At 41.7% G+C, this 26,524-nt stretch overlaps 2 protein-coding genes across 2 annotated transcripts in view; one reads left to right on the forward strand and one right to left on the reverse strand.

Annotated features, from left to right (window-relative positions):
• The window catches only part of LOC308583536 (proto-oncogene Mas-like), a 61,976-nt gene that overhangs the window by 18,780 nt on the left and 16,672 nt on the right, over positions 1-26,524 (reverse strand). The gene's annotated exons all lie outside the window — the stretch shown is intronic.
• The window catches only part of IGF2R (insulin like growth factor 2 receptor), a 70,417-nt gene that overhangs the window by 2,305 nt on the left and 41,588 nt on the right, over positions 1-26,524 (forward strand). Inside the window, exons 2-20 of the mRNA XM_081187524.1 lie at positions 4,274-4,404; positions 7,910-8,034; positions 8,869-8,967; positions 9,646-9,778; positions 11,625-11,745; positions 13,321-13,438; positions 14,208-14,370; positions 15,876-16,050; positions 16,568-16,671; positions 17,676-17,837; positions 20,008-20,148; positions 20,319-20,465; positions 21,114-21,251; positions 22,098-22,239; positions 23,232-23,409; positions 23,985-24,100; positions 24,553-24,706; positions 25,360-25,536; positions 26,098-26,199. Of these exons, the coding sequence (XP_081043650.1) occupies positions 4,274-4,404; positions 7,910-8,034; positions 8,869-8,967; positions 9,646-9,778; positions 11,625-11,745; positions 13,321-13,438; positions 14,208-14,370; positions 15,876-16,050; positions 16,568-16,671; positions 17,676-17,837; positions 20,008-20,148; positions 20,319-20,465; positions 21,114-21,251; positions 22,098-22,239; positions 23,232-23,409; positions 23,985-24,100; positions 24,553-24,706; positions 25,360-25,536; positions 26,098-26,199 (2,626 nt within the window). The remainder of the gene's footprint in view (positions 1-4,273; positions 4,405-7,909; positions 8,035-8,868; positions 8,968-9,645; positions 9,779-11,624; positions 11,746-13,320; positions 13,439-14,207; positions 14,371-15,875; positions 16,051-16,567; positions 16,672-17,675; positions 17,838-20,007; positions 20,149-20,318; positions 20,466-21,113; positions 21,252-22,097; positions 22,240-23,231; positions 23,410-23,984; positions 24,101-24,552; positions 24,707-25,359; positions 25,537-26,097; positions 26,200-26,524) is intronic.

A 26,524-nucleotide genomic window follows, 5' to 3' on the forward strand; every position in this document is an offset into this window, starting at 1 on the left:
TTTGCAAGTAACTGATTCTTTAGAGAATGGTTTGTCCGTATTTCCTGCCTTGCTATAAAAGATGGCCTTCCACAGCTGTAACAGTTATCCCCATATTGCAAATGGGGATCCACAGACAGAAGAATGCTTGAGTAAGGCCACCCATTGAGTTCATGGCAGAAGTGACATTTGAATTGGGGACTGCACTGATTTCTTGGCTTTGTCTTTTGGCCACTATGTTACACTACAATCTGTTTCTTCTGTTTTGTTGATTTTTGCGTTGAAGTGGAGAGAGGCTGCCATGTTGAATTGTAGATACATTTTCAAGCCAAAACAAGAAATTGGTTATACTTGGAGTACATTTTGTTCAGGACTAAGTTGGAAAAGCACTCTTTATGTGTGCAAAAATGCATTCCACATTGAATAAACACAAACAGTGGCTCATTGTGTGAATGAGGTGAGCTGTATACCTGCAGGATTTTACTGAAAAGGATTTTGCTTCATTTTTGCAATGAATAAAGCAATTCATTACTTTAGAGAATCTGTGTAGCATTCCAATGCAAGTGGGTTGGTCTCTCTCTGTGTATATTCATTAAACTGTTCGGTTGTGCTGTGCCAGCAATTCCAACCTTGCCATTGTATAAAGTAGAACATGGCAGGTAATTTTGGCATGTGCCTGCAGACTTGCAATTGAGCACAGAGCAGAAATTAACAAAAAGCCTGGTTGAGTCAAGATTAAAACTGACTTGGTGACGAACTGATGTGTCTTTATCAGTATCATTTGTTTTCGGGGGGGGGGGATATAGTGATGTTTACCAAAAACAAAACAGCAACAACAAAACAAATTGTTGAAAGTTGGAAAATACAGAAATATTCTAAATTCAACACCACTGGTACCAGCACTTAACTTCACCTTAGTCAGTCTTCTGCGTGTCAGCTTGCAATTACAGCTTCATGATCTTTCATAACTGCCTACATAACTTGGTTAAAAAAAATCTATATGGTATTTTGTTTGGATATGTCCTGTTCTTTCTTATTTTCCTGCCAGCATTTTAAATATGCTCTCCCTTGGTAAATTTCAGTGTGGAGTCTTTGGGATTTTTCCAATTATACTCTTGTCTGAGGAAGCAATATTGAAATATTTAGAACATTGCTTCTTAAATGCAAGATGTGAACAATATACAAACTTTAGTGTAAAGCCACATTTTAAAATTTAATCTATATATGCTTCTGATAAATTTTAACTATCCATGATGTGTTGAAATCCAACACAGTGCAAATAGGCAGATTTACACCACTACTAACATTGCATTTCCAGAAGAGAGATCATACCCAAAATTACAGAGGGCAATCTACCATATTTTTCCATTTAGGATGGGTTGCAGCTTTTTGAAGGGGGAATATTTAGAAAGTTAAGCCCTGACCGCATGCTGTTCAATGGTGCTTTGCAATACTGTAGATTAAGGGGGGAAATCTCTCACTGTTAGATGTCTTCTTGAAGTAGATGCAGTTTGGGAGGGAGGACAGAAAAGCAATATCGGGCACCATTTGTTAGTTACAGAATTATTGTAATGACTAGCAGGAATTGAAAGATTTCAAGGAGAGGAGGAGTAAAAATGTGTTGGTGTTACAGCAGAGGCCTTGCAGTTCTATGTGTCTCCTTGTCCTATAGCCTGATGGAATGGCTACTAGAGATGACAGTGGCAGGAGAAATCTGACAGAGCTGGTCTTATGGTAGAGTGGATGGAGAGTGACTATTGTCCATACGGGATCACTATGTCTGTTCCAATGCCTAGTGCACTATTTTTGGACTTAATTCACATTTCTGCCTTCCCATAACTTCTCCCCTTACCTGCACACAGGCCCTCGTCTCCTGCACCCCATTTATTAATCTTTTGTAGCATCACCTAAAAGTCCCACATTACATATCTATTTAAACATTTCTAGGCTGTTGCTTGGACAAGGCCCTCAAGGGCATCTTGCCTAAAACGACAATTTATTTTGGGTATAAAATGCCATCCATATTTCAGTTGAAATTATTTAAAATAGTAGTCTAACTAAAACAATAGACTATTATAATATATTAGCTGTAACAGCTTAAAATGATTTCCAAAATCAGCACCATTTGTTGTGCTAATAGCCATCTGTCTCGGGAAACAATGGAGGAGTGTGCCTTTGGGGTGCAGTCAAACCTTCTGCTGGTTAAGAAAAAACAATCTGAAATAAGTGAGTTTCAAAAGCTTGTACTGATTGGGCCATTTGTATATCACTTGGGTGAGAGTTCACAAACTGGGGGGGGGGGGGTTGCTACTTGAAAGACCTTGTCTTGTGCCTGGGAGGGAGTTTCCACAAATGTGGGGCTGCAAATGGAAGGCTCCAGAGAAACAACCTTTTCAGTATCTTTGATTTTTAGAGATAGGACCTCTGGAGTTTATCTTGGAGTGCAGGCATGTTTGTACCAGTGAAGGGGCTTCTTCTGATAACCTGACCACAAACCATTCAGTGGGTTCAAGTTCAGCATAGCCACTTTAAATGTGCTCAGGAGTGCAGCTGGCCCAATATCGGTGTTGTGTGCCTCACTAGCATCTGGGTAAAAAGACCTTGGCAGACTTGGTGACCCTGCTTGGCTACCCGGGCTAGCTAAGATCTGTGGGCCCATGGCAAAACAGTTAACAATTCAAGTTGCTTTTGTAATGAGCACAAGTCTCAGACTTGTTGATTTAAAAGTATTCTCTTCTGATGTTGTTTTAAGTATTTTGACCATCAGTTGACTGAATTGTTTTGGGTCAGTCAAATGCCCAGCCCTACAAGCAATGCTTCTCTGAGTCAGGTTGGCTCCCTTAGTGAGAAGTGGGCCATGACTACTGTAGAATTGCTTACAGCGTTAACTAGCCCGTACTTCCCTTTGTCTGCCTTTGTGTCAGGGGCATAACAAATATGTTCCAGTTGACTAGAAGTCTCATGATTTGGCCCTGGAAACTGAAAGCTTTTTCTCACTGTTAACACCAACCTTTTTTTAAAAAGGCTTTTCTTTTGAATGTTTATTCCGTGTCAGATTGCATAAATGAAACTTGTGTGGTCCAAGTTCTTGTCTGATTAATTGAGTCATTTTAAACATGCCCTCAGCTGCAGGAGGCTTTCCATGGAGAAGCATCTCCCATGACGTTAGGCCAATATAGTTAAGGCTCCTGAGATGAGAGCGCCTATGAATATTATACGGGTGACAGCACTGGGAGAAATACATATGCTTCCAAGGGTGAATATGTTTGCTTGGAGGGTGAACAGGACCTGTTGTTCAATAAACACAAATGTGAAAATGGAAGTGTTAAGTGCCACTTCAGTTCTCAATAACTACTTGCTTTTATCTTCTGTAAGACATGTTGAATCCTTTGTCTGATGTTTTCCACTAGGTGGGTACGGCGCCTGTGGCCCTCCAGATGTTGTTGCACTCCCAACACTCATCTGTCCCAGGCATCATGGCCAATGGTTAGGGATGATGGGACTTTAGTCCTCAAAATCTGTTTAGCTGCCCCCTGGTACATAGTTACTTAGAAGTTTGTTATTGAAAAATTAACTGCAGCTGGAAGAGTGTCCCTCTGAACTAATGGCCAATCTTCTATGACATTCTGGGAAAGAGGCTGTAGCTTGGTGGTAGGTGGAGCCTATATTTTGCATGCAAAAGTTCTCAGGTTTGATCCCTGGTGTCTCTAGGTAGGACTGAAATACTGAAGCTAGCTGGACCTCTATGGAAGGCAGTGTCTTACGTTCCTGAGCATTAAATGCTAATTTCAGAAAAAAATACATCCTCACCATCATATTATTATTATTATTATTATTATTATTATTATTATTATTATTCATCTGAAGATCACAGGGCGCTTCACAACTTTTAGTTTGTTCCATATTTTTGAGGTGACAATAGATGGTTTGCATGTGTTTAGCAAAGATGAATTTTTATTTTGGTTAAACTGCTTCAGAATGTAATCTGAAATGTGCCTTATCAAAAAGATGTTCGTTGTTGCAGCTCCCTGCATTGCTGACAGTGTGCTGGAAAGCTCATTGGGGGAGGGGTGTGTGTTAAATATGAACAAAAAGTTGGCTAGATTTAAGATGCTGATGAGTAGCCTGGGCTGAAACATGTATCTGAAGAAGTATGCGTGCACATGAAAGCTCATACCAATAACAAACTTAGTTGGTCTCCAAGGTGCTACTGGAAGGATTTTTTTTATTTTGTTGAAACATGTAGTTTGGCAGCACATATTCATTGTACCTCCCTCCCGCTCTTCTTTTTCAGTTATACGTGGGAAGCTGTTGATCCAGATAAAGTACACTACAAAATCAACCTCTGTGGTAGTTCCACAGGCTGTGGAGGGTCGAGTACCATTTGTGCATACGACATAAAAAGCAATGCCAGTTTCTCAGTAGGTAAGTCCAGAGGTTTGTCTCCTATATGGATGTTAAAATGTGAAACACCACCCATTAAATTCTCTTGCGTGTGCCTGTGTTCAAGGTTTCTCTCCTTGTGCTGAAAGCTTCATGTTCTTGCTGGTGAGCTATATCACCTGCCCTTTGCAGCAGTTGACTTTTGGGGTGTGGTGTGCAAAGGGAGGAGAATGGCTTAAACTGATAAGGCTGCTTTAAAATGAATCTATCCTATCTTTCCTGCCTTGTAATGCATGTGTATGTGGATTGGCATCCTAAAGTTCAGTCTGGATCTGTTTTCAGCCAGCAATTTGAGGAGGCAGAAATAACTCAATCCGTTAAGGTTTGTGCACATGAAATCTTGCAGCGGCAGGCAGGGTATGTGGGCAAAGTTTTGTTTTGGGGGTGCTCTGGTCTCTCATCTGCTGCATAACCTGCATGATGCTTGGAGCCATCTAGCTTTTCTCAACCCTTGTGATCTACCTTTCCTTGAGAATGAGGATTTGGTTTGCTCCTGTTATTCCTTCTACATGCCTTGGCTCCCTCCCCAAAATGGGTCCAGAGAGAGGGGTGTGACATGACTAGCTCAGCCTAGAAGCTCCATAAAATCTATCTCTCTGCCCTGAGCCTATTAAAGCGTTACACAAGCAGCACACACTATCTCTAAACTGCTGATTAGTGATGGTGTAGGGCCACATGTTCCCTGCCCTAGATAAAGATGTAAAAGTTCTAGAAAGCTTGAAGCTGTGGGTAAAAAGCTTTTTCTGTCCCTCTCTTCCTTGGAAAGAACCATAGGTTGATCTGCCTGCAGAACAGGCTTCTGCTTGTGCAACAAGACTTTGCCTTCATCACCTCCTCCATACTCCCACGTCACCCTGAAAAATGCTCTTGGGATTGGGGGGCTACTTGCTTTAAAAGGAGATGAGTGGCACACCACCTCCAAGGTGGCTGTAAGGAAAACAAAACATAGAGACCCTCAACACTGAATTCCATTCCATGCTGGAAGAAGGGGAAAGGCAATCTTTTCTAACTTCCTTTCCCCGTATGCTGCCTGACTCGCTTCTCTGGAGGGTTGGTTGAGACACCAGAACAGTGAAAAGCTGAGGGGGTGGGGGCTGCAGGGAAAAGGGTTGAAAATGGATTCTCCCTTGTGTTCCTCCAGTGGGAACCTTTTCCCAGTAACCTCTGTGGATTGAGGCAGTACTTGAGCACCAGGTTGGGATCCAACCCAGTTACTCTTTTGTTTTTACTTACCCACACCCATCCTGAAATGACATGTAATTTTTTTTGCATTTTGCAGTCATTTAAAAAATACCCATACACTTTTATTAAATTATCATCCTCCAGCCTCTGGACTTCACTTTCAAATAGAACACATCCTATAGAACATTTCTAATTTGGCAATTAGGCCTCAAGATCATATTAATTCTGGATGATTTCAAGGACTTTCCTTGGCAGCTGTTATAGAGGGTTAGACTTCTTACTTGTCAATGTAAGCTGAGTTCTGGAGCCAATATTTTGTTCTCGGGCATGGGGAAGAAGAGAACCATTGACCTTCATAGCCGCAGACTGTCTCTATCTCTTGCTCCTGACTGTGGAATAATGAAAGGAGTTGATTTCCTTTTAAGCAATATATAACTCCTAATAGTCCTGGCAAAGCCAGTCAGAAATCGAATCTATTTTCACTCTTTCTGAGTTGGCAAAAGTCCAAGCTGCAGCAGTGATGCTAGCTATGTTCTTCTGAGCATCTTCACTGACTTTGGACTTGGCCGTTGTCACAAGAGAACGAAAAAGACAAAAGGAGAGGGAATTTCATTGAAGGAACTTGTACACTTGTACTAAAGACTTCTTCAAAACTCCTTGGCAAATACATGGGTGTGCACTAACATGGGGAAATGAGACACTGAGGAGAAATCATGCCTCCCATGATTTAGCCTTTGCTAAAACCATGATATAATTAAAAAATGGGGTGCTGCCCACAGACACTGTGCTCCTAGTTTTATGGCGTTAGACAGATGCATGGAGAAAAAGGCTGTCAGTGGCTTCTAGCCATGAAAGCTATGCCCTGTCTCCATGGTCAGAGGCAGCATGTTCCTGCATATCTTTTGCAGGAAACCACGGGGTCCTCCTCCCGGGTTTCTCACAGATATCTGGTTGGCAATGGTGAGAACAGGATGCTGGACTGGATGAGACATTTGCCTGACCCAGCAGGGTCTTCTATGCACTTGCACAATACATGACCACAGACTAAGAATGCATTGTAGTCAGATGACTGAAGACTCTATGCCTAGACCCACCTAGGGAAGACCTAGGCTTCAGTTTTTCATGGGGGGCTTGCTAGGCAGATACATTTTATTTAGCTGGGCCTCTCATTCATACAATGTGTTTCTCGATTGGTTTTAACGTGTGTGTATGTGTGTTTATGGATGATTTTAAGAGCCTTCTTTTTGGGTTTTCCTTTTATTGCTTTTTGTTGTATTTGTTGCATTAGCTGGCTCGAGCACCTTTACTGGAAAGGTGCGATCTAGATAGGTGAGTGAATAGCTCCAGCTTCATGTTTTGGCTGTATGCCAAAATAAGAAAAAAAGAACAGAGGCCTACTTTGCACAGAGGCAGCGAAGCTGTATTGCATCAGACTGCAGGTGGAGGCTCACCTGACTGGATGCTCTTCATTACGAAAGCTAAACTTCCTCAATGCTAGAAAGATGAAATAGAGATAGATGTTTCCTTGATTTTTTTAAATGCTTCTTAAGTCACGAGCCAGCCTACTCATTCAAGGTCAAAACCCACATGTTTCTCCCTACAGAAAAGGACTAGCTGAGGGGGGTGCTCTTGTTCTCCTCTATATGGCTTCTGTATGGCTTGGCTCCTAAGCAGGGCAAGACCCTTCCATGTACACAAATATGCCTGCAGAATTCTTCCCAGTTTTCCACCCCCTGCAGCCCCTTGTACCTCATCCAACACCGTTTGAAAAAGGTTCTCATTCCTTGGGAGCATATTTGCTTTGGGTGCTGAGGGTTTTCGTAAGGGATGGCTCTAGGGGAGCCCCGTTGCACAAGCATGGAGTTCTGCTGGCTGCTCTTGGGTGGCCAAGAGATCAGAGGAATGAGGGTAGGTTAATGGGACTTTCAGCAGTAGGTGTTGTTCAATCCATTCTTAACCTAAAGAGATTTCTCATGAAGGTGTTGTACTACTCCAAAACATGTTTAGCTCAATCTTTGCACATAAAGGTAATCAAGACAAATGTGTTTTCTGTAAGTGAATATCAGGTGGGCTTTTAAAAAAACAACAACTACAATATGCCCTGTACTAAGCTTTTGAAATATAGGCATTTACCCTCTGAATTACAGAAGATCTATTTCAAAGTATCAGTTCTGAATTGGTTAAAATTGGATTACGGAAGACTTGTGTGGATTGGCAAATCCAATTTGGCCCAAGCTTCTATTAGTCTTACACGATATAAGGCAGGGGTATAAATATATTTTGACTTCGTTGTTGCTTTGTTTAGGGGATTCCTCGTTGATGAGAAGTTCTAAACTGCTCTTGGAGTTCAACACTACACAGACTTGTAGACAGCAAGGAACCGAGCACAAATTACAAAGCAACATTAATTTCTATTGTGGGAAGACTCTGGTCAGTATGGCATTATTGCCAAAAACCTTTCTAGTTTTAAAAATATATGCAAGGACATATTTTCCTCAATTTTTAATGTGTTTTTGAAAGCTAAGTTTTATTATTAAAACATTGAACATGATAACCAATACAAAGGTATAATTGATAAATCACAATAGGAAAATACAAACATGTTGAGAAATGCATTTTTTTATATTTTAAAGACTTAATGTCAATTCATATGCTTTATTTCTTTCAATATGGCATCTGTTACTTTTAATTTATAGATTCTTTCTGCTATAAAGCTACCTGTATATTGTGTTTCCCTGGCTCTTCTGGAGTGCATGGGCTTTGTTTAGAAGGGATACCCAAACCAAATGTTTGTTTTTATCAGTAACTGTATAGTTAATCAGTTTATGCACACGGGTTGACTGTAAGATGTATTGTATTTTAGTTACACCTGTTTTCTCAACCAACGTTAACTGACTGCCAGAGCAGCTTAAAATTAAGATGTATAAAAAGTTGGGCTACTGGGGCATGTTTTTCATGTATAATCGGGAAATAAAAGTGCATTTGAGAAGGCATCTGAGAACCCGAATTCTAATTAATTGTCCTGTTATTCCAAGTACCTTAGTTTGTGGTACACTATGTGTATGTACTTTCATATTCCTGGCTTCATTCCATATCTGCCAACTTGCCAACGAAAAGTCATTCAGCAATTAATTACCTGCTAGAGTGTTCTTGTTCTAGCTCTAGGTAATTGGTTTCTGTTACCCGTTTGAACGATTAAGCTTTCTGTTTTTGGCTTAATAATGAGTAACAGCACACTTTGTATTTCGTCAATTTCTTAATCAGGGTTCCCCAGAATTTGTGACTTCAACCAGTTGTGTGCACTACTTTGAATGGAAGACATATGTGGCCTGCAAGAAAGATTTGTTTAAACCAACTGAAGAGGTAATGCAAGTTCTAGGCTGGAGTAGGGAACCTTTTTGGCTCCACATGCCAGGTCCTGCTCAGGATCAGTCTCATGGGCCAAAGTTGAAAGGAGGGTGGTGATGCCACCTGTTAAAATCTCTTGCACAGGGTTACTGCTTGGGAACCACATGGGACCCACATCACAAGGAAAGTTGTCAACCTCATGCTCAATGCTAGGCAAGAGAGCATGTGGCAACGGCAAGAACGGGGAGAGGGCAGGCGAACACAGGGAGGTGGGCATGGTTGCTCCTCAGCCCTCAGTTGCTGGTTTCCCTAGTGAGCAAATCATAATGGCAGTAAAGAGCAGCTAGAGAGGGCTCCAGGCTGCAATGGACCCTTCTGGGACAATGGAGCCTTGACTAGCCTAAGGTATACTTCTAAGCATTCTAGCCCCAACCTGGTTCCACTGGTGAGCTATATAACCAGTACTTTGAATTAATGCACAATTCCATTGGCAGCAAGGCACTTACCTAACCGTTTCAGCAAAACTTGATGCAATATCTACATCAGCTATACATGTTGAAGCATGATTCTTCCATAGGCAGGTCTCCAATGGGAGTGTCTGTATTGGGATTCTTTCCTGAAATGTGTGAAATGGTCTCTGAAATGGTGTGATGCTTTCTCTTCTGCATGTCATTAGTGTGATTTCATTTCTAGGTGCCTTGTTACGTATTTGATGGAGACTTGAGGAAACGTGACTTGAACCCACTGATTAAAACTTCTGGAGGATACTTGGTAGAGGACTCGGATGATGACGTGGAGCTCTACATCAACGTCTGTAGAAACATAGGTCTGAACCTTGGCATACATTGTGTGTCTAATATGCCTGCTTTTTGTTTTTCATCTGAGTCACATTTTCCCCTTAGAAACTTGAAGCACACCTTCCTGTAAATAGTCTGATACATATTTTTTAAACAGGTTGAAGCATACTTAATTTCTTTTTGAAAATTATTTTGCTAGTCAGTACTTTGCAGTATCTGGTGACTCCTTGGGCCACTAAAATATTTTACTAGATGCATCATGATACTGTTTTACACGATCTTGTATTGACTATAATGACCATCTTTTTTTTTGAGACTTGCTTTTGGGATACATTTTCCAAATGGGCCATTGCCGTGGTTATATAGATGGAATGAGATGCTGCTGCTTTTTTCCCTTAAGGTCAGAATTAAGAACAGAGATTCACCTCAGTTTTTCTGTCCCCACCACCAGGCTTTCACATCTCTAATTGATTAAGAGCCCATTTTCTTTCCTAGCGGAATCTTGAATACATCTGAACAATCAAACCTCAGATGCATTCGGAAAAGTGTATTACCTCAGCCCTTTCAAACATGAACCGAGATACGCTTGAGTAACCTTTTTCCAGCCTCCAGGTGTTCGAATCAAAGAATGGTAGAGTTGGGACGGACCATGAGGATTATCTAATCCAACCCCCTGCAATGCAGGAATCTTGTTGCCCCATGTGGGGCTCAAACCATAACCCTAAAATTCAGAGTCTCATGCTGTGCCAACTGAGCTTCCCCAAAAAAACAATTTTACACTGTGCTTCCTCAGTTTAAGAGACATAGAAAACAAATTCCCTGTGTTCAAACATTCCTAAATTCTCTGTTGCATTGTTTGCATCATTTTTTTTACAATTAAGATTTGTTAGGCCTTCCAGAGGAACAGTGGAACACAGGCAGCTGCCTTATATGAAGTCAGACCATTGGTCCACATAGCTCAGTATTGCTGACTTGGGCAGCAGCTCTCCAAGGTTTTGGGTTAGGAGTCTTTTCCAGCCATACCTGGAAGTGCTGGGAATTTGAATCTGGAGCCTTTTGTTATCAAAAAAGATGTTCTGCTACTGAACTACAGTCACTCCCAGATTTCCTCTTGTACATGATTGTTATAGGATCTGTAGTTCAAATGTTGTCAGTTTTCCAAGTTACTGTCCCGACATTTCCTCTCTAACACAGTGCTGAAGAAAACAAAGTAAAAGGTCATCTATGTGCTCAGCTTCTGATATTAGTAGATAATAGATCAATCATTAGTAGATGGATCAATACACATTATTAGAACTGGCTTTGCCCATCTTAAGTTACTCATAAAAGCTTGCGAGTTTTAGGAAATAATGCCAAATAAGGATAATATATGGAGTTGAGATTATTCCAAACTTTTAACACATCACTGGGGTAATACTAGTTTGTAAAGCTTACCCCTCTTAGGACAGTAAGACGTAACTCAAGAGTTACTAAAAGACCGTTCATATTCTCTGAAGTATCGTTTCTAGAGAGCCATTCAGCCAGGAACTGTTGTTGATATGCATAGTGCATGCAGGTATTTGGTAAATATTTTTTTCCCCACTCTGGGTATCTTGAACAGAGTACCTTTTGCCATTCTAGAATGTTTCTGCAACCATAAAGATGTTAAGATAAGTATTGCCTACTCCTCCAGCTTAGTGGGTATTATATGTAAAGATAATCTTTGATTTCTGTAGCTTTGATTTTTCAGTCTGGCCCAGCAGTCTCCTCGTCCCATTTATTCTTATGCACTACATGGTCAAAATTAAGTTTACATTTAAATGGAAGACTTTGCCCTAACATCCTTCTGAAACCTTATTTATGGTCTTATTTCTTACATAAACATTGTATTGACAGGAAAATCCTCTGTTGAGGGCAAGGGTTGTCCAGAGGGGAGTTCAGCTTGCCTGTTGAAGGATGGTCATGCATTTGACCTGGGGCATCCTAAAGAACAACTCAAGCAGCTTGATAAAAACAGGTATGACTTCAGTCTTATGGCATTTTAAACCAGGGTGAGGAAACTGGGTCCCCTACAGTGCTTTTTGACACCCTTAAGTATGGCCAGCAATCAGGAATTATGAGAATTGTAGTCAGCAATGTTTGGAGGGCCACAAGTTCCCCATCTCTGCTTTAAAGGGGCTATCATTTGAATATCAATCTTAGTAAATTATTTCAAAAGTAGTCTACTGTAAAGTACAGTTTACTGTTTAGCACTCAAATTATTTTGTTGCTGTTGGGAATACTGGTGGCTTAAGAGTTCCATTTAATGTATTTTCTTTAATCCGTAATTAATCTAGCCAGTTTTTGTTTCTGGAGCACGGTAAAGCTAACCACTTATAAAAGCATGATCTAGAAACTTTTTAGTATTTAAATTTTATTAGTATTCTTAGTAATTTTGTGTCCTCTGACTTTCACAAAAGAATTGCTGAAAGCATATTACAAATACAACAGCAGACATCTGTTTGTAAAAATAAATACTGTTACTCATAAAAAAATCAAAAGTTGTTAAAACAAACCTGCATATAATTTTAAAAATGCAAAAAATAAAATAGGAGATCAACCAACAAAGCAACAATGATCCAGCCATTAAAACAAATTAAATGGTAAAAAGCACACAAAGAATGGCGCTTGCAATTCAATCCCTTTAGCAGCAGTGGAATCAACTATTTGGATGAAGGGAAATATGCTCATCTGCTGGTGAATTAAAAAGATAAAGGTAATTTCTTGAGACAGGAAATTCCACACATATGCCTCAGAAAGCAATTGCGCAGCAACAGCTGAGCTGGAAAAATGGAGATTCACATAAGGAGGTGGTCCTTCATGCATCTTGGTTCCAAGACATTTTGGGCTTTGTAGGTGACTAGCGGGGAGTGCCCGACATTGCCAGAAACTTGTACAAAAATGAAAAATATTGTGATTTTTAAATGGATAGTATAATTTGTGAGTTTGGACCCTGCAAGCCAAAAATCAAATGAAATCACACCAAAGTCACCTTTTGGCCCACCATGTTGATTCAAAATGGCTTCCGGCACCCAAACATAAACAAAGATGATTTCCCTCACCTTGGGAACCCTCATGCTGAGTTTTGTGATGATATCTCAAGATACACCCAAATCTAGGGAGAACAGATGAACAAGCCGCTTTCCAAAATGCGTAGCCAGTACCTTGAATTGTAGTCTGAAATGGACTGGGAGCCAGTGTAGCTGATAAACTAAAAGTACAGTGGTACCTCGGGTTAAGAACTTAATTAGTTCTGGAGGTCCGTTCTTAACCTGAAACTGTTCTTAACCTGAAGACCACTTTAGCTAATGGGGCCTCCCGTTGCCGCTGCGCCGCCAGAGCACGATTTCTGTTCTTATCTTCAAGCAAAGTTCTTAACCTGAGGTACTGTTTCTTAGTTAGCGGAGTCTGTAACATGAAGCATATGTAACCTGAAGCATATGTAACCTGAGGTACCACTGTATAAGGTAGCTGTATTAAATCCCACTCTTGCTGTTTCTGCGTGTCTCACACGGTCTCCTCTCTCAAACTCCCCCCCCCCTTGTTTTTCCAGGCTTTCCCTGAGATACGAACGCAAAATTAGCAATGCAAATGAGAGGCCTGACTTCTGTGGTGACCATGATCCAGCAGTGACTGTTACTTTTGTGTGCCCTGAGGGGAGGAAAAAAGAGGTAACTGATACCTGGGGTTTCAAATCCTGTTGCTTGATGACAGAAACTGATGGACAAAATCCTGGGCCTAAAGTTGTTTATTAAGCAGAGGTTGGCTGGCCCTCTGTCACGGACAGTGTAGCAATGGATTTCCTGCATTGGCAGGAGGTTGGGTTCAATTACTTTTGAGCCAGCTTCCAACTCAGTTATTCTATATTTTCATTTAAAACATGGATACAGTGGCCTAAATGAACTAAATGATAGGTTAGCCTGTGAACATACAAACTAGGGAAACTCTGGCTTGTTCTAAGCAAAAGTTAGTTAAAACTAGGATATTATTTATTTGTTCATTGCCTTTATCACTCAGCTTTTTCTCCAAGGAGCTCAAGGTGGCCTTCTCTCCCTCCTCATTTAATCCCCACAGTAACCCTGTGTGGTAGGTTAGGCCAAAGATCACCCACAGTCACTCTGCTTCATGGCGGAGGGGCGACCTAAACCCTGATCTCCCAGGTCTTAGTCCAACACAAAGTGGTAGAAGTCTAGAAGCATCATGGGGTGCATTTCAGCAAAGCAGCTTCTCCTTCTCTTTCCTCCTTCCTCCACACAATAAAATTACAAGCTCTGTTGCTTGTCTTGTTGTGGATCTACTCCATACAGCGCATCTTGTGTGTGCGAATCTGTGTGTATGCAAAATATGCCTTTTGAACTTTGTAGGGGGCTATAACTTGGAGCCAACCCAAGGGAGTTTCTTTTCACCTTTCTGGGCACACATCTTTTTCTTTTGTATTAGGTGACAAGTCCCAGACTCACTGCTCAAAGTAACTGCCAGTACGAGATTGAATGGGTTACAGAGTCTGCCTGTCACAGAGACTACCTAGAGAGTAACAACTGTGTCCTGACCAGCAAGCAGCATGGTATCTATGTGAATCTGACACCCCTCAAACAAATTCCAGGTAAGCACCCTCTTTTTTTCCCTAAGGGTGAAGCAGTGGCATCAATATAAACCAAGTTAGTAGCTATGGTAGAGGAAGAAGCATTGGTGCTAGTGTGTGGTATAGTCCTGTATAGGGTTACACCGCTTCTAAATTGGTCTGTGTTGAAAGTGTTCCTTGTTGTAGGACTGTGCATAGCCTCCCCAACCCAGGGACCACGTGCTCTTCTCCCATGGCTCCCTGCTTGCTCCTCCCATAGTAGCAGCATCACCAGCTTTCTACAGCCCAGGTGTAGCTGGTAGTAGTAGGCCCAGGGAGTTGCTGTGGTAATAGATCCTTGGGAACAGGCTGTAAGGAGGCCAGGGTAGAGAGATGGAATTCTGCAAGGCACCTTTAGAAAATAGTATCCACCAACCTATGGGGTGCTGTTTTGCAAGCTGCTTTCCTGACAGGAAGAGCCTTGCAAAGGAGCACCTGCATCCCAGAGGATTGAAAATGTGCTGGGGAATCAGCAGCCTTCTCTACCCCTGGTTATGATGTGTGGCCTGGGACTGTTTCAGCCTGACTTCACTTGTCCCAAGCCCAGATTCCCCTGAATTGGCCTGATGTGGCTGAATCCAGGACACAGCTGTAGTTTGTATAAATAGTTTGCTGCATGGGAAAAGTTAAACGTGGTTTGCCAAATTTTCTGGGAGAAACGACACATTTGGAAATCAAGCCAACATTTTGGTCACCTTACAAATACCCTTTTCCACAGAAGAAAATTGCTCACGCTTACCCCCCCGCCCCGCAGCAAAACTCAGACCTAGAAAAACAACCCTCCCCCAAAATTTACAACTACCACAACAAAAACAAATAAGAATAAAAGTGGTTAAAAATAAATTTGAAGAGTCAGGGCCTTGGTGGGCACCAAGTATAGCTTTCTGAGAGTGTTGTGTGCCCACGCACTCCATGTTGGGGACCCCAGAGCTAAACTGTTGAAGAGAAAACTAAGTTGTAAGTCCCTAATACCCAGCTACTTAGCTCATGGTGGCTGGAGACTGTTTCTTCCCCCTCCAACCAGAGGTGATGCAGTTTTGGGTGGACTGTACCAACATGCCCGCATTAAGATTGCAAAACCTCAGAATTGGATACTGCTCACCAGATGTGGAAACCATGATTAGTGAGCTGTTGGCAGAGCCTCTGTCTAAATCTGACGGTGATGAAGAAGAGAGCTGTAGATTGTGTTGGCATCTGTAGTTGCAATCCTTAACTTGTATAAACCAAATGTGTGGTTTGTGTCACATTGTGGTTGAAAGTTTTTTGGCCTTTTTGCATGGGTTTCTGAAGCAGCTAATGGAAAGAGCTGAACAGCGATGCAGCTGTGAGTTTGTGGGGCATGAGGTGACAACACAAGCAGCTCACTAACAGGGCTGTAAACTGATTACACAAGTTCTGTGGCTGTGAATGTGTATTTCTCTCTGTATAGCCACCTAAATGCTTTTACCAAATATGTGCTTCAATCATCACGACCCTCCTTTCTTTAGCGTATGTCACACCTTACGTTGCTAAAGACAGAGAAGAGTATTCCTATTATCTGAATGTATGTGGCAAAGCAGCTGGAGGCTACTGCAGTGATGCCAATGCTTCGGCGTGCCAGGTCAAACATGCAGCTGTTCCTCAGCAGAAAGTGGCAGGAAGGTTTACCCACCAAACACTCAGGTGAGTGCTTAATTAGAAAACAGTCTTTGAGGGTTAGTATTTGTTAGGAACTAAAGCTCCTGCATGCAGTGTTGGTTCTTGGCAATTCTAGATTCATAGAATCTTAGAGTTGGAAGAGACCCTGAGGATCACCTAATCCAACTCTCTGCCATACAGGAATATGCACCTGTACAGGGACTGAACCTTCAACCTTGGCATTATCGCCACTATGCTCTAACCAACTAATTCAAAGTGTGTTGTGGAGGACAATCCTGTTGGACTCAGGTTCTACTGTCTAGTTTCTGCTCTTAGTTTTGGAAGAGAAGGCCTTAACAAGACAAAGATCTTTTAGACAGATGTAGAGCTAAAATGGATAACATTCCAAATTAGAAATCTGTTTGCCTCTTTTGAGTTGTGATATCCATCTAATGAACCTTTTTCTGATTTCCATTGAGTGTGGGCCACTGGTGAGCTCTTTTTCTTCCTTAAATTAGATGAGCTATATTTGAACATTCACCCTTTTGGCTTTTGAAATCAGGTATGCTGATGGAGACCTCATTCTGACATACCCAGGAGGAGATCCTTGCAGCTCTGGATTTGAGCGAATGACTGTCATAAACTTTGAATGCAATCATACGGCAGGTAATGAACATGCTAGTTATCTATGGATTGCTTTGAGCAATATTCTGTGTCCTCCAATAATACTTGCAGCTGCCCCACCACAGCCCACTATCGCTTGAATGCTAACAGCTCCTTTTGCTCTGAAGTCTAAAAGTTATTCAAGCATTTAAGAAATGTGGGTAGGGAAGAGGATTTCTAATTAATGGAGGATTGGCATATAACTGGGTATTTGTTGTGAGAGCAATAGAACGTTCATGTTCAGAGGTAGCATGTTCCCCAGAGTTCAGATATTGGGAGCAAAGCAGCAGATATTTTGCTTTTTTACTCTGCTCATGAGGTTCTTAGGTGTGCTGTTCTCAGTGGCTAACCAGGTGCCTATGGGAAGCTTGCAGGTAAGACCAGAGTACAATATGCTCTCTCCACGCATGATTTCCCAGCATTTGGTATTCAGACATACTGACAAGAGAGGCTCTTTGAATTATCCAACACCATTCTTGCATTCTTACCCATTAGATGTTATAGTGCACAACCCGTAATTCTTCAGAGAATCTTAAAAACCCATAGATGGTTCTGTACCCAGTACTTTAATGTACACCCTAAGCTTGAGAAGTAAAACTTTTCAAGCTAGAATTACATACTCCCACATTAACCTGCCCAGTATTAGAGCATATCTGCCAACGTTTCCCGTTTTTAAAGGGAAATTCCCTTATTCCGAATAGGATTCCTCGCAAGAAAAGGGAAAAGTTGACAGCTATGCCTCTGGGTGCCCTCACTCTTTGTGGTGAGACAGTTAGCCAACAGGTTAGTGACGCATCTCCCCACATCAACTAATCCAGCACTAAATTGGGTGTTCCTGGGTTTTTAATAGTTTTTGGACTGGCTTTCAGCTGCTCCGGGTAAAGTGCCATTGCTGTTGTTTTAATCATAAGTTATAAGGCACTATGAGAATATTTTAATGCTATAATTTGTGTAATTTATATTTTCCTTATCCTAATCTTCCTATATTTTTAATGAACTTCTCAAAGACAATGATGGCAAAGGAAGCCCAGTGTTTACAGGAGAAACAGATTGCTCATACTTCTTCACCTGGGAGACCAAATACGCATGTGTAGCAAAAGAAGATCTTCCTTGTATGGTTACAGACAAACGGAAACGATATGACTTGACACGATTGATTCGTCATTCTGGTACGGCAATTTAAAAAAAACAAAAACATTAAGATATGCACTACATTTTAAAACTTTTGTTCATTTTGCCTTATCTCAGATGTCCAGTAATGTTTTAAATCTGAAAACAGTAAATAGAGGGCTGTTTTAAGTGCTATCTTAAATGGCTTATACTCCTTCCAGGTAGTGACTGTGGGTGGTGAGAATTCTCTTTTTTCTCCTCCATTCCTGAACCCGCCCACCCCAGTTTGCTTAGCAAAGTCCCCCAACTCCCCAGAACAGATTTGGGGTACATGCATTGCTGGGGAGGGGGAGGGGAAGTCCCTCTGTGTGAACGGAAGTCTATACCACTGGCAGGTTAATACCGTAGGATGTTAGCCTGTTCGGTCACAGATCGGAGGCTGGTGACTTTCCAAATCAAAAGGAGTTTAGAGTTGGAGTTCAGAATTGTGGTATATCAGCAGAAAATGGCTTTGTATGTTCTGGCTGTTGGAACACAGTGAATGTGTTGGAATTCTTAAGCTATCGGGCAACTAGCAGAGATCCTGGAGCTAGAGCACTTATATAATATGCTGCTTGGCAGATTTGTCCTGCCATGAGGTAAACTAACCATATTTTGGGATTGTTGCAATTTTTGACTAAACTTCAAGAATCAGTGTGCATTACAGTAGTAAAAGTCTGGGATTATATCAGTTCCTAGGTTTCTCTGTGGAATTTTTCACTACAACTCCATTTAAACACGCTCTTGGCCAGTGATATTGCCTGTCTTTGCAGGCACCAAAATGGGCTCAGAAGGACTGCAAACCCCCTAACCAGCTTACAAGGAACACTAATGCTTCTCGGACCTTTTTTTCCTGAGTGACTTTCATCCCCTCAGTTATAAGCACATGATTTTTACTTACGCTTTAATGGTTTTACAATACCCTGTGTATAATTTTTGTAGCATTTTATATAAAGCCCAGTTTCAGTAGCTCTATAAATTGTATTATTTCCATTGGCAGTGTTGTGGTGTTTATAGCATTCGTTAGTTGCTTTATACAAAGAGATAAAATTGATTAAAAGCCAAATATAAAATGGGTTACTATTCAAAATTCCTAAAATGCTCATCCAACAATGCAATGAGGAGGACTAGTTCTACCCCACCCCACTAAAAGATGAGCATCACACTAGAGGCTAAATTAACCACCGAAAGACTGAGAAAATAAAAATGACTTAGCTTGGCCCCAGAAACTGTCAAGTTGCCTGGTGTGCTTCCCTGCGGAGAGCCTTCCACAAACAGAATATGGGTTGGACACCATCAGTCAGCATTCCTGATACCAGGTCAAAAGGTCTGTCAGATTTTCACTGTCAGTCTTGCCTGGATTCCTTTTCCAGTTGTCCTGCTTGCAGCTAGCATTAGCAAGTTACTGCAAAAACGAAATCTTCTTGGTGGGTTTTAACATGAGTATAAGTCATACATGATATAAATCTCTTTAATCTACTATGTTCAAAGAACTAACTGCAAGAAAAGACTAACAAAGACTAACCCATAATTGTTCAAAATGTAAGTGTAATGAGGCTTAAACTAGATATTAGGTTTTTTAGTTTGTGACTTGCAAGTACACCAGGCTTAACCCCGCCCCCCCACAAAAAAAACCTGCCCCATTGCAAGCATGGAGAAAGGAGAACTTTTCAACAGGACTGTAGTGTGTGTGTGTGTGTGTGTGTGTGTGTGTGTGTGTGTGTGGAGTGGGAGGGGCTTAACCCTTTCTTTCCCAGTCAAAGTTCTGATGAAAATTAGAATGCAGCAGCTGGCCTTTAGGAAAAAAGACCTGCATCAGTGCCAATGGCAACCTTCCCTTAAGGCTAATCGCGCTCTCTCTCTCTCTCTCTGTGTGTGTGTGTGTGTGTGTGTGTGTGTGGAGAGAGATTTTAATTGGGATTGCATTCTGGGAACCCTTCCTCCCTGCATGCTTCAGCCCCCTGATGAAAATGCAGGAGGCTGTGCTTGCTACGAAGTAAATAAATTAAAAACCCAATGTGGTTTCTAACTCTACATATTAGAAGTAATATGTGGTTTGACCTGCAGTTGAGTTTCTACATGGCCATTCATTGGTTGGACAGGGGATGGGGAACGATCTGTAATTTTAACACTACAGATAATATGGTTTTTAGAGGAATGTTCATCTAAGATGCAATTTCTTAATTTTAGAGTTAGAGCAGAATTGGGAAGCTGTAGACGGTAACCCTGTGGAAACAGAAAAGAAACGTTTTTTCATAAACGTCTGTCACCAAGTACTTCAGAAAGGAGGGGCAGTGAACTGTTCAGAAGAGGCATCTGTTTGCTCAGTTGGTGAGTAACATCCTTGTATGAGCTCCCCACGTTAAAAGAACCACATTCAACAGTTGAATACAATGCAGTATGTGCTATTTATAAAATAGTAATTCCTTCAAAGGACATACATTGGATTGCTCACTAAAACAAGTATCTGTATTTCTTGTTTGGTGTGTGGCTCTTTTTAGGTGAAGACAATAGCACAAAAAACCTAGGGACGTTTATGTCTGCTCCCACAAAAGTTGGAGAGAATATCCAGCTTTACTATTCGGGTGGCGATGAGTGTCGACCAAAAAAGACAATTGAAACAAAGATACTCCTCATATGCAAGCCAGGTGAGTACTCTGGCTTTTATTAAAGCCAAGGTCTGGGGATGCAGTCTCAAGCTGCAAACCTTCATGAAGGCAGTGGTGGTAAGGTCCATAAGTCAGGGACAGGCTACATTTTTCAGCCTGAGGGTCACATTTCTTGCTGGGCAACATTTGGAGGCAGCATGCCAGTGGTGAATGGGGCCAGAGGCAAAAGTGGCCAAAACAATAAATGTAAAATCGACCTTTGTATGGTAGGCTAGTTTCTACGCGCACACACACACACACACACACACACTCACTCACCATACTCTCTCTTCCTGTTCAGGCACACATTCCAGCAGGACAAAAACACTAAAGGCGGGTATGGGGGAAGACCAGTGAGGGATGTTGGGCTGGGGTGTGGTTAGGGGGAAGAATCTCAAGGGGCAGGAGGAGGACCTGGAGGGGTACATTTAGTCTTCTGGCCTGAGGTTCCCTGTGTCTGCTATACATGCAGATCTCCCATGGTACCTGCACCCTTTTTTAAATTGGGGAGGGGGTGTAAGGACATGCAAAAATGACTCTTCTGGCTTGCTTCAGTAACTAATCTGTGTATCTGATCAAGTACTGGTCTCTTGAAAAATGAAGTGTGTATTTGGTGGTTCAGTTTAATAATTATCTGTATCTTCCCAGGTGACCTGGAAAGTGCTCCTGTTTTGATTAGTTCTGGGTACGACGGGTGCCTGTATGAGTTCGAATGGCACACTGCTGCTGCCTGTGTCCTGTCTCAAACAAAAGGTGACCAGTGCAGAGTCTCTGACTCTCAAGCAGGTGAGTAACCTGTTGAAAATGGTAAAGCGGCAACCGGGGCATGGGATTTCGGTCTGTGTCACAATTTCCAGCTTCTAGTTCAACTCCCTCTTTTCATCTAGCATCACGTGTCTCAAAGTAGCAGGAATAGAGCTGTTTCCATCTCTTAAAAAACAAAACAAATCTGAATCCTACAACTTCAGAATTCAATGCCTGTCGTGCTCTGCCAGAGGCCTTCTGGAAAGGATTTAATACTGGCTTTTGCCAGAAGTTTTGGTGTGTATTTTTTTCCCATACAAAAAACTTAGTCTGTTTTTGTTGCTGGCCTAGATTTATATTTTACGATGGGCTGCCTCTATTGCTGAACTCCCAGAATCCTATTCATGAGAATTTTTGTTCTGTTTCTGTGTTTTTATTGTAAGCTGCCTTGAATGAGTTAAGTCAAATGTAGCATAAAGTTTAAGTAAAACAATCAAATGCTGTTGTATCTTATGTATTAAACATAATTTATCCTTTAAAAAATAGTACATTTTGTTTTCTAGAACAGAAGGTATATGACAAGTTGCTGGTGCATATCCAGTGACAGAATCTTGAAAATGCAACATTACATTGGTATTTTCTTAAATCCAACTGCACTAGTGCAATGAAAATTGAAAACATGGTGTTTTGTGTCCTTAAGCATGCATACTGCCACAAGTGTAGTGGGGGTGGGGGGTGTATACTTCGTGAAACTTGAGTGTTAGAATCATTTATGGGCAACTGTTTTAAGGTAGCACATGGAGTCTATTAAATCATGTTTGCCCATCTTACCTCTCAGTCTTTAAAACTTTTGTGGTGAACAAATGATTTTCATTCATTTCTGCTTAGGGTTCTCTTTTGACTTATCACCTTTGATGCATCACACTTACTCAGCAAACACAAGTGACTATACTTTCTACATCAGTATTTGTGGCAGCGTGTCAAACCAGTTGTGTGCATCACAGTCTGCGGCATGTCAAGTGAAGAAAAAGTAAGTGTTGTTTATGCCTTCTCCTGCTCTGTGTGTGTACTGAGGAACACAGGTGGCGCTGTGGTCTAAACCACTGAGGCTCTTGGGCTTGCTGATCAGAAGGTCAGCAGTCTGAATCCCCGCGACGGGGTGAGCTCCCATTGCTCTGTCCCAGCTGCTGCCAACCTAGCAGTTCGAAAGCACACCAGTGCAAGTAGATACATAGGTACCGCTCCGGTGGGAAGGTAAACAACGTTTCTATGTACTCTGGTGTTCCTTTGCGCCAGAAGCAGTTTAGTCATGCTGGCCCCAGGACCCGGAAAGCTGGCTGTGGACAAACGCTGCAGGATGGTGTTTGGATGGGGATGCTTCTATGCAAGGAATACAAGTATAAAAGCTTTATTGGGCACACAGATTTACTTGATTCACATTCTGGAACCGGGTTATCATATTTTAAGTCTGATCAACTGGAGTATAGCTATAGATAATATTTTACCTTAGAATGTGCATAAGTTAGCACTTCCCTTCAAACATATAATCTCAATGGTATGCACATCATCTAGGTACTATTTGTATAGACAATAGCATGCCTATCAGTTGTTAATAAGAAATCATGCCTTAAGTTGTACCTGTGTCAACCAGAACGGATTTAGCCTGTTGTTGATTTTTGCTGGTGGGTTTTATGTTAGGTGGGAAATGGTTCCAAGAACCCAGTCCAATGAACTGCTGTTGCATAGCCTGTTGGAGTCTCCAGTACCATCATGAAGAATGTAGGCAATGGTCCAGTATGCAAACAGTAAATTGGCTTTGAGTAGAGAGCACTGGTGCAAATAGCAGCAGGCATTCCTGCCTTCATACAGTGGGCCAAAGATGAGCCGTAAGGTTGGACTGTCAGACACTGCATGTATCCTTTAGGGCATTATATTAGCTTTTGCAATTCAAACGCATTGGTACTTGGGTATTTGCATCCCTAAAGGAAACCTATATGAAGTTCTGTTAATGTATATTTTTAGTGGTAAGGACACATGGAGTCTGGGGTTGCCCAATTCTGAGCTCTCCTATTATGATGGAATGATTCAGTTGAACTATCGAAATGGCACACCATACAACAACGAGAAGCACATGCAACGGTCTACCCATATTACCTTCCTATGTGATCGTGGTGCAGGCGCAGGTTCACCTGAATATCAAGTGAGTGCCAGTTGTGGATAATTCTTGTGCATCACATCCTTAGTTAAGTCCCCAATAGTTTAACATAATGAGAAGTTAAACCCTCCTAAGGGGAGAGGGAAAGCCAGTTCAGAGGTATGACACACACAGCTTTTTTAGATCTTCCTTTATGGGATGATTAGTAGCAGCAAGAGGATTGCTTAATATCTACAGATAGTTCTTGGAGACTTCCATAATACATTTTAGCCTTAAGGGTACTTGCACAGCTCTGCATTAAAAGTTTTCCAGTAAAGCAGTCATTTCAGTGGTCTTGTGCAGAGGCCTTGCATCCCTGTAGTGAGAAGGAGCTCTATACACAGGGGCCGGTATGAAAAGTGTGTGTTAGAGAACGTTGCCAGCCGATGTTGTACATTTGGATATATCAGCACAGATTTGAGTAGACTTTCTGACAGTAAAAGTTAAGCTTCCATGTGTGACAGCAGAATCATACCACTTTGAAATTAAAAATGGCAGCTTCAGCATAAAAAAGAGCTGTATTGTTACCTTTTGCAGTTTTAACTTCTTTGTTTTGTGTATATATGATTATGGTAATCTAGGCAGAAGACAACTTCACTTACAACTTCAGGTGGTATACTCAATATGCCTGCCCAGAAATACCCACAGAATGTGTTGTCACAGATCCACAAACCATGAAGCAATATGATCTTTCACGGTAAGCAAAACAAAATTTGGTGAATGTAAAGTCTGGGTGGAAATGCTCAGCTGGCAAGTTCTTCCTGACCAAAGCACAAAACATACATTTCATACTTAACATTGTCACGGATAAGATCAGCAATGTTGCTGCTGTGTTGCAAAATTTTCGAACAAATGGATCATAAAGAAGGAAAGAGGGAGTGGACATATTACTCACAAAGATTGTCCATTTGTAGTTATTGTTATAAAGTAATTGTTATTCCTGAATGTGTGTGTGTGTGTTTGTATTGTTGCTTTCCTCATTTTGTGCTCTAAAACTGATCAGTATAATTCAGTTACTTTTTAGCATGTCGTTGCAATAAGATGAATGAATGAAGAAATTCTGCGTCATTGATAATAACTTGTTAAAAATAAGTTAAAATACAAATTGATGAATCCAAACTCAATATTTTTGTTTTGCACATTTTTCAGTTTATCATTGTCTGCAGACAGGGATAATTGGCAGGCAGTGGACAATTCTGAGCAGGGTCCACGCAAAATATACTACATAAACGTCTGCCGACCTTTGAACCCCATTCCAGGCTGTGACAGGCGGGCATCTGTCTGTGAAATGACGTACAGCAAGGTGAGCATTGTATCAGGAGAGTTCCTCTTCACTCTTTTATTTGGCCTGCCTTCTGCGCTCCCCTTTTGTATCTAATTTATTCCTGCAGGAAATCTCCAAGTCTTTAATTAACTTGAGCGCTTCCTAAACTTTAAAAGATTGACTTAGGATGCAGTCGAAGCCCCCATCTGCTGTGCTGGTGAGGGAGGATTGAATGGGGCAGAGGTCTCCCCTCACCCAGTCCAGGACAGCACGGGGCTCCTAGTTCTGACTGCATAAGTGCAGCTGGGTTGAATGTAGCCTGTTGGCTTCCCACCAGCAGGAGCCTGCACATAGCCCATAAACAGGGTTGAGCAGGGAGATCCTGAGCTTGCCCTACAGCCTTCACTTGACAGCATTGGATCTGAGTCAGGCCCAATTGCTGTTTCAGTTCCAGGTTTGGGGTAGAAAGGAGCAGGCTTTTGCTTCCGCCCAGATTCCTCCCTAGCCAGCATGGGCTGTGGATATAATGGTGGCCATACCACACCATCACTCCTGAAACTGCCTAGTTAGATTTTGGATTTCTCTTGTCAGTCCAGCAGGTGCTCTTCATAGCATGACTGCATATGTTCCCGAATTCATCATATACTGTAATTATTTTGCTTCAGAATGATGTTCTTTTTTTCTAATTTCAGAGTGGTTCGCTTGAGGTTTCCATCAGTAATGTGGGGATTGCCCAACAAGAACCTGTGGTTGAAGGCCCTGGCAAAATCCTCCTAAATTATACCGGTGGCTCTTTGTGCATCACGGCGGAGGGTAAGAGTGAGCCTTTCACAAGCCTTGTCCATCTCGTCTGCTCCAAGGCCACTCTCGTAAGTTTCCAGCTAGCTTGCTTCTCCTCTCAGTGTGGGGTCATAATGTTATCTGATTAGACCACCAATATGTAAGAGCACAGAGCATTTGTGGATAAATACCCAAGTCTCCCTTGAATATCCTTTGTTATGAAATGCAGAATGATCTTATTAGTGCCCAATTGCTTAGCCATTTCAAAATGGCGTAAAAGCTACTCATCTATGCTGGCAATTGAAGCATGATTTTAAAGGCTGTCCAGGGCAAGTGATAAAGAGTCGGTTTCATCCCCCCCCCCCCCGGGAAATTGCTATCCTTGTTTTAGGCAGTGACTTGCTGATTACCACTTTTTTCTTGGTGTATGTTGGATGGGGGAAAGGATAAATTAGTCTTGGGGAAATTTTTAATGCTTTGCAATAAAATGATCACATTTGCTTTACAAGCAAAGAACCTGAAATCCTACCCTCCCAAATTACTGGACCAAAAATTTGCAGCACACTTGGAATGTATCCCTATGGTGCTCTTGAAGCCAGGCTGCTTGTATGCTTTCCTTGCCATAACTTTCTGACAACTTATATTTTCAGAGTAGTAGCCCAAGATTCATTGAGATGAAAGAATGTGTTGCAGTTTTCCTGTGGGAAACAGAAGCTGCTTGTCCAGTCACAACTGCAGCAGGGGATGCTCAGGTGAGTGGCAGAAAACACATGTGGACATTTCTGGGGTTTTTACCCATGTGCCATATGAATAGGTAAGCAGGCATCTTTACAACCCAGTGCTGCTCATGTCTGCTTGAAGCAAAGATGCATGAGCACCCCAAAGCTTAACCTAAGAACTATTGCATTCTTGTAAGCCCTTGAGTCAAGCACTTGAAAAAGCTCAAAGGTCTTTGTGAGCACTGGCTCAAGTTCTTACAAAAAAGTACCCACCTCCCTTCACCTTGCCATTACCCTCAGCCCACCAGGGAGGAAGCCTTCAACTGGGGAAAGGTGCAGCAGAGGCTGCTTGAGATCT

This window comes from Podarcis bocagei (genome assembly GCF_964188305.1).
Source record: "Podarcis bocagei genome assembly, chromosome: 3".
NCBI lineage: Eukaryota > Metazoa > Chordata > Lepidosauria > Squamata > Lacertidae > Podarcis > Podarcis bocagei.